Here is a 12,537-nt window from a genome sequence, read left to right on the forward strand (position 1 = left end):
TAGCTGGGATAAAATAAGGCTGGATTAGCCATTGGAGGAAGCTGGGTGCTAAAGTTGCAGTACAAAGCTAAACAATCTATCACATAGGATCACAATATTCTGGATTCATCCTTTGTCCAGAACACAAGCTGAATTTATTATTATGTGTTTATTTAGCAGACGCCTTTATCCAAGGCGATTTACAGAGACTAGGGTGTGTGAACTATGCATCAGCTGGAGAGTCACTCACAACAACTCACCCGAAAGACGGAGCACAAGGAGGTTAAGTGACTTGCTCAGGGTCACACAATGAGTCAGTGGCTGAGGTGGGATTTGAACCGGGGACCTCCTCGTTACAAGCCCTTTTCTTTAACCACCAGACCACACAGCCTCCTTTAAATCTATGTCATTTAATACATTTCAAATCAATATTTCTTCCCAGAAAAAAATGAGCTTTATTATCACACTGGGTAGGAAAACACCAAGAAAGCTTTTTGGCATTTTTACTGGCTTCGGTTTCTTATGCCAGTTAAAAATGCTCAAATGAGGACAATGGCACTTAATGGGTTAAATGAGTTTCTAGGGTATGTACTGCCCAACATATAATGTGCTGTGTGCACAGAAGCAGCCCAGAAATACTAAATAAAGCACGTGATACTATGCTTTTGGAATGATACGCACATCACATGTCCTAGCCCACTGTTGGACAATAAACCCATTACATCTATTAAACAAGTCCCCATAAGAGCAATGCCGTCATTAGCAAAGCATTAACACATTTTCCACCTGTTTTATTAAGAAAATAATAACTACTGTACACAATAAAATAAATATTTTTTAATATTTAAACAAGAATTGTATTAACATGTAATCTGTTATAAGCTAACCAGGAAAGAGTGACATACATTAATCAAGACACATTTGTAGATTTCAAATGCAGAGGGGCCAATGTCTACATTTTATTGAAGTAATTTATGAACATTCCAAAAATAAGATGAATTTGACTTATATTCTGGGAACATAAAATATAGATCCAATAGATGAAAGGCGTTTGTACGTCAACTCTCCAGAATACAGAAGTTCACATATTTTATTCAGCAGCTTAGTACGGAACTCTGTGGAATTGCATAGAATATACCCTCTATTGGTGGTTGTATTCTAAAAGGAATAATACAGAATGTAGGAGAAAAGTGTGGGCGGCAGAGGCAGGAGTGTATTTTTAGCTTTAATTCTCAATGAAGCAACTAGAATCAATAAACAATTGGAGCTGTAATGTATCTAACAAACGTCACGTCCATGGCATGATTAAGCACCACACATTTTAGCATGAACATTATCAGATTCAATTAAAATGAGTACTTTACATCATTTTTTTTTTTAATGAGAATGCTCAGTGCCTTTGACAGCCAACAAAATAACACATTCTATAATCTCAGGGAATGCTTTGTTTCTCCTTTTCCAAGTGATTAAAACGGGGGATGTATTGTAGCAGGCTCAATTCAAAGTGGCACAATTCATTAACCTTACCATAGGCTGGAGGACAAACCAACATGTATTAGCCAATGACTTGAAAGTCACCTGGAACACATACAGTACCATAAGCTAATTGTTCACAGTTATGCTTACAGGGAAAAGACAAAGTTTCTCTCAGTGAAATCATCAATGTTCATATTTCATGATTGGCAGGGCAGTTTAAGTATTATGTATCGTACCTTTTTATTTATCTTAAATGTATTTTTAATCACATGTATTCCTTAATCCAGTCATACACACGCACACACACACACACACACACACACACACACACACACACACACACACACACAAAAGCTCATAAACAAAATACATAAATAAAAGGTGTTCTGTGGGATATAATATTATGTAATGAGTCTCTGGTTGCTATTGTCATGTTTCAGGCAAGAATCAATTGTACAGCAATGGCATAGTATATGTCAGAATAGGCCAGGGATTTTGAAACGCCCTGTATAGTAGACAGTACTTTTGCACATACAGATATGTACACTACATGCATGTACCACATGGGTGGAACACATGCTTACTATGTGGATAGTCATTTATATTCCCACATACTTCAAAGATCAATTAAAATATTGATGTGGTCTCGCTTGTTTCATTGTTTCAGGTTCTTAAGACTTCCTAACTGGGCTTATGTCCTATTCTTGGCTTCCCTGAGGTAAGGGTTAACTATCACACAGCTACAGAGTGTCAAACTAATTGAATTGCATTTCAAAAGTGTACCACTACTCAAAACTCACAGTGAAAACTTCAAAAACAGAATCATTTACTATGAGAATTCAGTTCATTTGCATTCTGCTCCTGGTCTCAAACAGTTATACAAAGCAAATCAATATACATGAAGTGATGAAGCAGTTCTAATTTCCGAAACGTTTTATTCTGTTTTAGATTTAGACATTTCATGTTTTACTCTCCCCTCATGGACCATAGATGCTCTGTATTTGCTATGTAAATAAGTGTGGTGATTTCAGCTTGGAGTTCCGATCTCGTCTTGCTCTGGCAACAAAGCATGTAATGGGAGTCTTTATTTCCATCTCTGAAAGAGGCATGCACTGTAATAGTTGTGTGCTGTAAACTGCATTTGAACAGAAGAGGCTAATAATAATAAATAACACTGGGGAACACTTAGTTTTACATGATATCCTATGTTAATGTTTTGCTCAAAGGTGTGATGATGTTATATAAGGTAAAACATGTGTTCCCATATAGAAATCTGCCATTATACTATACTTTAGATTGTAGCATACTATGGTAAGCAGGGGCTTCTCACACACGGAGGTGGGACTCGAACCCCGGACCTCTTGCTGTGAAGCATAGCGCCGATACCGCTGTTCAAAAGAGTCAGCTCCCTTGCAGGAGCTGGTATTGGGCTTATGTCTTCATGTTTAGATTGCGTCACCTACTAGCCTTGACCCCTACCCCCGTGCAATACAAACAGCAACCATAACTGTAAGGCAGAGCCGGAGCCCTGCACATGATGACGGTTTTTTATATTAATATATATTGTAAATAGGGTGTGTTTACTGTAATTGTTGTAATTATTTAATTAAGTGCCTGACGCTCCTGAGAGATCCTGTCTGCTGTATATGACTGCCAACTGTGGATAACCAGCAGGTAGGTGTGTTCCAACGGGGTGTCAGGTCCCGTTTATTCACCTCAGGGCTGCTGCAAAGCCAAGGACAACAGGCCAAACACCGTCCATGCTACCCGGAAAAAGAGACCTACCGACCTTGCTGTAATCCTCTGATCGTCGTGAGAGTGACCCGGGATCAGAACGTAAAAAAAAAAAAAAAACGCTGACGGCCGTGTGAGTAGCCAGTCGGGGTTTGTTTAGTATTGAACAGAGAAGATTAGTTCAGGGATTGTAGATCCCACCACGATATAAAGCACAAGGTAAAAGTGGGATCTCCCATGTATTAGGAGTAGGGCACCTGTTATTTTATAGTTTTTGTACAGTGTTTTTTTTTTGCCTTTTGTACACCTGCCCGTATGTCCCACGGCGTCACGTCGTGTTCCTGTATGTTTTGTCTGTGTTTATGTAAATAAAACCTGCACGTTTGTGGAGCGTGTCAACTACAACCTCCGTCTCGATCTCCTGCATGTCACTCAGCAGCGAATGCACGCACCCACACGGCAGTAGCCTGTCATAGGCAGTTAACACCTTTTTCAACAATTTAAACATTTAAATAGTGAGATAGATAAACTCCAAGACTCCAACCTCATAAATGTCAATCATCGTGTATTGTTATAAAAAGCTGTGCATTTTTATTCGAATGATTGTAAAAATGCCTGTGGAAGTAAGGTAGTAGACTTACATCAAACAACATCATGCTATCCCTAAAGTAACTGTACTTGGTGTGCTTAGAAATCATTTGTATAACCTTTTGAAGCTTCAGGTATCAGCAAAGATCTGCAAACTGTACAAACACTTTGAAAATTGTGGATTGTTTTCCCCACAAAATGTAGCCATGTAGTGCTTTTTTTTAAATATAAAGTCACGTATTTGAACTGTCAGTCAACTCAATAAATTGCAATGCACACATTGAAAGATGTGTACCTATAATGGGCCTAAGATAATAATAAAAAAGGTACATTTGACTGTTATTGTAATTATTGTCACAGATGGTGTGTCTTTAACAGCAGCACCTAAACTTGTGGCAGGTGATGGCACCTGACCGCAAGCCAAATATTAACTGATGCCAGCCTGTACCCAGCTGTGTGCCAGGCGCCTTGTGATTAACAAAGGAAATGCTGCACCGTGCTATATGAAGTGTGTACACTGCCACAAGCTCTCTCTGCACGTGGCAGCTGGTTCCCTGGCCCCTTTCTTGTACCTGATGGATGATCTCATTTTATAAATGCTGCTCCCTCCCCCTTCTCGAATATTTTAGGAATCTCGTTTACATGTCTTCATGTTAGATAACTTCTGCTTAAGGCTATAATAAGATTGAAAAAGACATAAGTCTAGTTGTACTTTCAAGAATGGCTTGTCACACACCGAAGCTTTTAATAAATATATCGGCACAATAAAGTATGTGATTTTTCTGTTCCTCTCAAAGGGAATTACTCTAAACCCTTGTGGAACAATGCAGATAAATAACAGGGATCTACAAGACCGTTTTTGTAGCAGGATTATGAAAACCAGCATCTCTGACATACACTTCTTGTACATGACGTGAAATTGCATATGCAGAATTAAATCGCAGTACTAATTTAAGAACATTAACAGTTAAAATAACATCAGCATGTAATTAGATCAATTCCTTCTCTTGCCCATGTCCAGTACTACTAGAGGAAGTTTTTTTAATATGGCAACAGACCTGCTGAAGCTCATGTGTTGTGTGCCATCTTAAAATATATATACACACACACACAATGTATGTGTGTATTTGTTTGTGTTAGACAACATGTACATCCTCTCCAACATTTATAATGAAGGGCCATACCTCCCAGAATGGAGACCCAGCTGTCAAATGAAGAAAGACTTCCAGAACATCTGGGAAAAGTATGCTGGATCTTTATACAATCAGCTATTATTATTATTTATTTATTAGCAGACGCCCTTATCCAGGGCAACTTACAATTGTTACAAGATATCACATTATTTTTACATACAATTACATTTATTTTATTTTTTTATTATTATTATTTTTTTTTACACATAATTCCCCATTTATACAGTTGGGTTTTTACTGGAGCAATCTAGGTAAAGTACCTTGCTCAAGGGTACAGCAGCAGTGCCCCCCACCTGGGATTGAACCCACGACCCTCCTGTCAAGAGTCCAGAACCCTAATCAGTACTTCACCCTGCTGCTCTACACTGCTGCCCTGCTATAAAATGAAGGGCCTCAGCCTCACGCCTGGAACTACTGCAAGTTTTTAATATAACATGTCAACTGTTGTTACTATTTATAACCAATCTGATCAGCGTCAGCAGGGATCTAATGATGGGTTGTCAAGACATGCAAATGAGCTGGGGACTCCACTCCACTGCGTTTGTGCCATGGTTGCTTTCCAATCGTGGCTTGTTTACTCATTTATTATTGTGTTTTGCAACCACATATTTGAAATCTATTAACAAGCTAATTATCAGGTGATTTTTAATAGTATATGCAAAGCAATTATAGCTTCCTATCTGCCCTGACCTGGCTGCATTAGAAGTTAATAAAAAAATAGTAATTAAATCATCTAGTGTCTCACAGTGACCTTCAGTTTTACATTAAGTTCATTTTATTGAGCAGAATTCTGTTTTATTAGAGCAGTAGTTAAATTCACACCATATACAAAATATCAAAAAACTAAGAAATCATCAGATGGAAAAACTCCATAAATCAGTAAGGCAGCAGGGAGTTCCCTCCAACCCATAAGTCTTATTTATAAAACTATTATTATTATTATTATTATTATTATTATTATTATTATTATTATTATTATTAATAAACGTTTGTTTAACCATCATGTGAGTGTGATATTAGTCACAGTATGATTGTTGATATGCATGCCAGTAAAATGTCACTTTCATGGTTTGTTTATCTATCCAGTAACATTGCTAACATACCCTTTGTCTGAAAATAATCTACTGGTCAAATAACTACATTCTATCCCTGAGCTATGCGTTGCTATGGGAACACAGCATAAACTGTCCTCCGTAGGGGAGGCGAACTGTACACATTGTTGTTGATAAGAGAATGCAGGAATGTACCTTTTTTTTAAGGAAATGCAATAGACAAACATTAAAATTAAAAATGTCATTAAAACTCAAAATGATATAGATATCTATTATATATTTTAAAAGCCTTTAGATTTAACTAGTGTTATGCAGGTAAAACCTATTCATATTTAAGTAACAATGTAAGTGTGAATGCACTCTGATGGTGGATTGTTGATGGATTAGGGGATGAGATTGAAAATTCAGTCCTTTATCCACAACTGCCACCCTTGGTTGCTGGCAGATACTGTGTAAACACTACTGTACTTAACCATACCTGTGTCATTTAACATGTTTAGGTTGTACAGAAAAGGACGGGGCACTATTACGACATCCACTGAGCGGTGCTAAATATACAGTGCCTTGCGAAAGTATTCGGCCCCCTTGAACTTTGCGACCTTTTGCCACATTTCAGGCTTCAAACATAAAGATATGAAACTGTAATTTTTTGTGAAGAATCAACAACAAGTGGGACACAATCATGAAGTGGAACGAAATTTATTGGATATTTCAAACTTTTTTAACAAATAAAAAACTGAAGAATTGGGCGTGCAAAATTATTCAGCCCCTTTACTTTCAGTGCAGCAAACTCTCTCCAGAAGTTCAGTGAGGATCTCTGAATGATCCAATGTTGACCTGAATGACTAATGATGATAAATAGAATCCACATGTGTGTAATCAAGTCTCCGTATAAATGCACCTGCACTGTGATAGTCTCAGAGGTCCGTTTAAAGCGCAGAGAGCATCATGAAGAACAAGGAACACACCAGGCAGGTCCGAGATACTGTTGTGGAGAAGTTTAAAGCCGGATTTGGATACAAAAAGATTTCCCAAGCTTTAAACATCCCAAGGAGCACCTTGCAAGCGATAATATTGAAATGGAAGGAGTATCAGACCACTGCAAATCTACCAAGACCTGGCCGTCCCTCTAAACTTTCAGCTCATACAAGGAGAAGACTGATCAGAGATGCAGCCAAGAGGCCCATGATCACTCTGGATGAACTGCAGAGATCTACAGCTGAGGTGGGAGACTCTGTCCATAGGACAACAATCAGTCGTATACTGCACAAATCTGGCCTTTATGGAAGAGTGGCAAGAAGAAAGCCATTTCTTAAAGATATCCATAAAAAGTGTCGTTTACAGTTTGCCACAAGCCACCTGGGAGACACACCAAACATGTGGAAGAAGGTGCTCTGGTCAGATGAAACCAAAATCGAACTTTTTGGCAACAATGCAAAACGTTATGTTTGGCGTAAACGCAACACAGCTCATCACCCTGAACACACCATCCCCACTGTCAAACATGGTGGTGGCAGCATCATGGTTTGGGCCTGCTTTTCTTCAGCAGGGACAGGGAAGATGGTTAAAATTGATGGGAAGATGGATGGAGCCAAATACAGGACCATTCTGGAAGAAAACCTGATGGAGTCTGCAAAAGACCTGAGACTGGGACGGAGATTTGTCTTCCAACAAGACAATGATCCAAAACATAAAGCAAAATCTACAATGGAATGGTTCACAAATAAACATATCCAGGTGTTAGAATGGCCAAGTCAAAGTCCAGACCTGAATCCAATCGAGAATCTGTGGAAAGAACTGAAAACTGCTGTTCACAAATGCTCTCCATCCAACCTCACTGAGCTCGAGCTGTTTTGCAAGGAGGAATGGGCAAAAATTTCAGTCTCTCGATGTGCAAAACTGATAGAGACATACCCCAAGCGACTTACAGCTGTAATCGCAGCAAAAGGTGGCGCTACAAAGTATTAACTTAAGGGGGCTGAATAATTTTGCACGCCCAATTTTTCAGTTTTTTATTTGTTAAAAAAGTTTGAAATATCCAATAAATTTCGTTCCACTTCATGATTGTGTCCCACTTGTTGTTGATTCTTCACAAAAAATTACAGTTTCATATCTTTATGTTTGAAGCCTGAAATGTGGCAAAAGGTCGCAAAGTTCAAGGGGGCCGAATACTTTCGCAAGGCACTGTATAAGCGACTATTGTTCCTTACAGCCGCTGAACTAGATGAAGGTGCTTCAATCTCCTGGGGTTGAGCTGAAAGGGCAGCCCTCTGAAGGACGGATATACGTTTCATTTCTCTATATAGCAAGTCCTGACTCCTGGGCTTTTTAAAAAATATATACAGTACATATAAAACATATTTTGGACGGTCTCTAGTTGAAAAGTCTTCTCTATGTGTGCCTGCTTCCTGAATTAACATTGTTGAGAGTCCGTTAAAACTCACCTGCTGTTGTGGACAATACCCCTTTCTTTCTGACACTCACACAGGCCTCTGTTGTTAAGGGCTGTTATATCAGGCAACTTTCTTTAGTTTACTGTTACGCAGCCGGTAGCCAAACAGTACAAGGGTTTTATGTAGCTTGTTTCAAGATGGTAAACTCAAGCAGGTGAAGGTATCAGTTAATCTGGCCTTTACACTTTCAAATTAGTGGTATAGTATTCACTTTTCTGTCCTTCTGTCTTGTGTTTACGGCAGCCAGCTGCCCCTTGATACTCAAGGCTATCTGATCACCACATGCGCTGAACCGGCCCGTATAAAGAAGCAACATTAGACTGAAACAGCCAGTAGCACTTACATCACGCATTTACTTCTTCACCTTCACAAAACAAGACTGAAATGTACTTCAACACATCTTCTTGTTACAGAACTACAGAACATAACATTTCAGAAGAGTGCCAGTCTCTCAGAAAGAACCAGTGAAACAGCTGCTAGTAATATTAATCAGGGGTTTCCTACCTGTACAAGGTTCCACCCTTCAAGAGACTCAGCAATGATGGACGTCACTGACGGGCAAACTCCCCCAAAGATCATCAGGTGCTTTGGGCCATAATATATTGCATCAAAGAAGGCCTTCAGTCCCTTTGCATTGTCACACTGAAAGAGAAAGAGGAAAATATGTGTTAGATGTATTTTGGAAATGAATAATACAAGCCTGATCTGTTCACAAACTGATACGTACGTTGAACACAAGAAACCACTCTAGTTAGATCACTGTATTATCACAACTTAAGGGACCAACCTTAATAGAGAGTAGGTCCTAATAGAGAGTAGGTCCTAATAGAGGTGAATGTATCCCTGAATTGTAAGCTACTGACTGTGGTACTAATGGCGAGGTGTGATCTTTGTATTGAACTGGTCACAAAGAGGTCAGCTATGCTGTGGCTCGACACGCTCTTATGATCATAGACAAACCACCATTAAACTTGATTGTCATTGACGTTCCTTCCGTTTTTGTTACCATGGTTGTTCATGCATGAAGACCCATAAAAAGAGCAAGGATGTGACATACTGTTTACTATGTGTGAGTTTATTCAGTACAGCATGTCAAGCCCATGAACAACAGATCAACATGCTAACAGGCAGATTATTGTGTTGATGTGGCAAAATAGTATGCCTTGCAGGCACTAATGGGTTAGACACAAAAAGATGTGGTTCCTTGAAAAGCCAGCTAGGACTTCCTCCATTACAGCAGCATTGATGTTTTTACTCTGAGCTCCAGTGCCGCAACCCCTTGAATTTGTATTTTATGGGAAGGGAAAACTTTGCAATAAGCCAATACTAAAATGGTATAGCTGTATATCTTTGGGATATTACAACATTCAAAGCTATGCCGCTTTCATTGTTCTTTTTCTAATGACAATAATGAACAAGTATCTTGTATTGGAGAGAGCAAGAGAGTGGTGATATTTCTACTTCATAAATAAACATTTATTTATTTTTATTTATTTCATTTCACTTATATAGCACCTTATGTCATAGACCCCAAGGTGCTTTACAGAAAACACAAAACACACAGCATAATAAAACATTAAAATAGCTCAATAAAAGACTATAATAAAAAAGGCTATTTTAAATAAAAGTAAATACATTTCCAATCATGTATATTAAAAAAAAAGAAATAACAGATATCAATAATAAAAAGACTATATAAAAAGGCTTGTGTATATAAATAAGTCGTCGATCTTGACTTAAAAACAGCAAGACTCCTAGCTTCTCTGACAAAAAAAGGCAGAGCGTTCCATCATGTAGGAGCCTTATAGAAAAGGCCCTTCATCCCATACTATTAGTATTGACCCTTTAGGAATAACCAAGAGCCCTGCATCCTGAGATCTAAGATTCCACTTAGGAATGTATGGGATCAACAGCTCTTGTAAACAACTGGGTGCTAATCCATTAAGGGCTTTATAAATTAAAAATAAAATGTTAAAATCAGTTCGAAACTGCACAGGAAGCCAGTGTAAGGAGGCGAAGACAGGAGTAACATGTTCACCTTTTTTGGTTTTAGTTAGAATTCTTGCAGCAGCATTCTGAATAGGCTGCAAGCGAGACACCAAGTACTTTGGAATCCCAGAAAAAAGTGCATTACAATAGTTGATGAAACAAAGGCATGCATTAGCCTCTCAGCATCAGATCCAGAAATAATACATCTAAGTTTAGCTATATTTCTCAAATGATAAAAATATACTTTAGTAATTTTCCTAATATGGGATTCAAATGATAGAACAATAGAACAGGATAAAAAATAACCCCCAAATTTCTTGCTTCAAGTTTTAGTTCTGAAGAAAGGCTGCTAAGACCTATTTTATATAAATCAACATTTTTTAATTGGTGCAGTGAACCCACAAGCATGACCTCCGTTTTATCAGAATTCAACATCAGAAAATTCTCTGACATCCAACACTTTATGTCCGCAAAGTAAGCAGCTAATAGCACCCCAGTAGAGGGATTGTCTGGCTTGAAAGACAAGTACAGCTGATTATCATCTGCGTAACAATGGAAATTCACTCAATGCCAGCGGATAATATCCCCTAATGGCAACATATATAATGAAAACAACAGGGGACCTAAAACGGAACACTGAGGAACACCACAGACACCCTCTGACAATCAGACTTCATCTCCCCGACAGACACGTACTGAAACCTATCGGAAAGATAAGACCTAAACCAAGAATGGACACCGCCTGCCAAAACCACTAAACTCCCAAGTCGATTAATAGAATGGAATGGTCCATGCTGTTAAAGGCAGCGCTAAGATCAAGAAGAATTAAAATTGAAGGAAAACCAGAGTCAGAGCTTATAAAAAGATCATTTACTACCCTAACAAGAGCCGTCTCAGTGCTATGTGCAGATCAAAATTTATAACATAGTCATTTACTATACAAGGCTGTCCTGTATCTGTATTGTTTCTAAAGGCAGAAATTCACATCCCCATGGCAACACCCCTCGCTCCTGTAACTACTGAAGCATGTGAAGTGGGTCTATTGATTGCAATATGAGCTGGTAACTCGTTTCAGCTTGATTTGCAAGGTTGTAATGATAGTTTAGGCATGTAAACACGTTATCATCTCATTCACACAACAGCCAAGTCGTCTGCAGTATTACTCATCAATTCTCATCTAGCTTTCACTTCTGATTATGCTTGGATAAGCCACCTCTGCTATAAATCTACTGTACATACTTTTCAGAGGATTTAACCCAAAAAAACACTTGTGATGAAAAGGCTGTTTGCAATTTGTTATCAAGCCTTTTTTAAGCATTCACAGTACTAAAGCAAACAGAACTTTAATACAGTATTTTTTTATGATAAAGTATGGTTGTGCATATTAGTTTTGCTTCAAAAGTTAATTGGTCTGACAGTTTAGCAGTTACGAGGCGTAGTATCTAAGGGCAATTAATCTTGTCAGCAGTAATCTTACCGTTAATAGCAATATACAAGGGTCATTTATAAAGGATTATTACAGAACCAGGATTGTCTTTCACTGCAGCCATGGAAAAAAATCTCACAACAACACATGTTTTCCCGGGTGTCCATTTGAAAAAAATGTAAAGAATCGTGTAACCTCCTGGTTGCTATGGGAAGTGGAAATGAGTGCCTAAATATTAGACACAAGCTTCACTATGCAAACTTTATGTGATCTCATTTTTTATTTTTATTTTGAGAGCGGGGCTGTGTTCACAATTAAAATTTTCTCACGATTTAAAAACAGATTTGTTTATATACAGACAAAACAAATACAAGAAATCACATTTGATTTGTGTTTCAACAGTCTCATACTGATCACAGCAGCTGAGGCAACACTGCCTTCTCTTGCAAATTCACCCCACTGGCAACCAACAGGCCTGGCTGGTGTCATGGATCCAAACTCCTGCAATCATATCAAGAAACAGACAACAAAGATACGGCATACCTGCACTTGGAATAGCAAGTTAGATATAGTATCTTGTAAAAAAAAGTATTTTGGCAGACTTCTTTAGGTAAGCTGTATACCACTAGCCTACTATTCTAAACATA

General features: G+C 38.3%; 1 protein-coding gene across 2 annotated transcripts in view; it reads right to left on the bottom strand.

The window, feature by feature from the left end:
• The window catches only part of LOC117399920 (gamma-aminobutyric acid type B receptor subunit 2-like), a 311,468-nt gene that overhangs the window by 239,491 nt on the left and 59,440 nt on the right, over positions 1–12,537 (bottom strand). For both annotated transcript variants that reach the window (XM_059021519.1, XM_033999374.3), the window contains exon 2: positions 8,980–9,117. In XM_059021519.1, coding sequence (XP_058877502.1) covers positions 8,980–9,117 — 138 coding nt within the window. The remainder of the gene's footprint in view (positions 1–8,979; positions 9,118–12,537) is intronic.

Source organism: Acipenser ruthenus, chromosome 4 (assembly GCF_902713425.1).
Source record: "Acipenser ruthenus chromosome 4, fAciRut3.2 maternal haplotype, whole genome shotgun sequence".
Lineage (NCBI taxonomy): Eukaryota > Metazoa > Chordata > Actinopteri > Acipenseriformes > Acipenseridae > Acipenser > Acipenser ruthenus.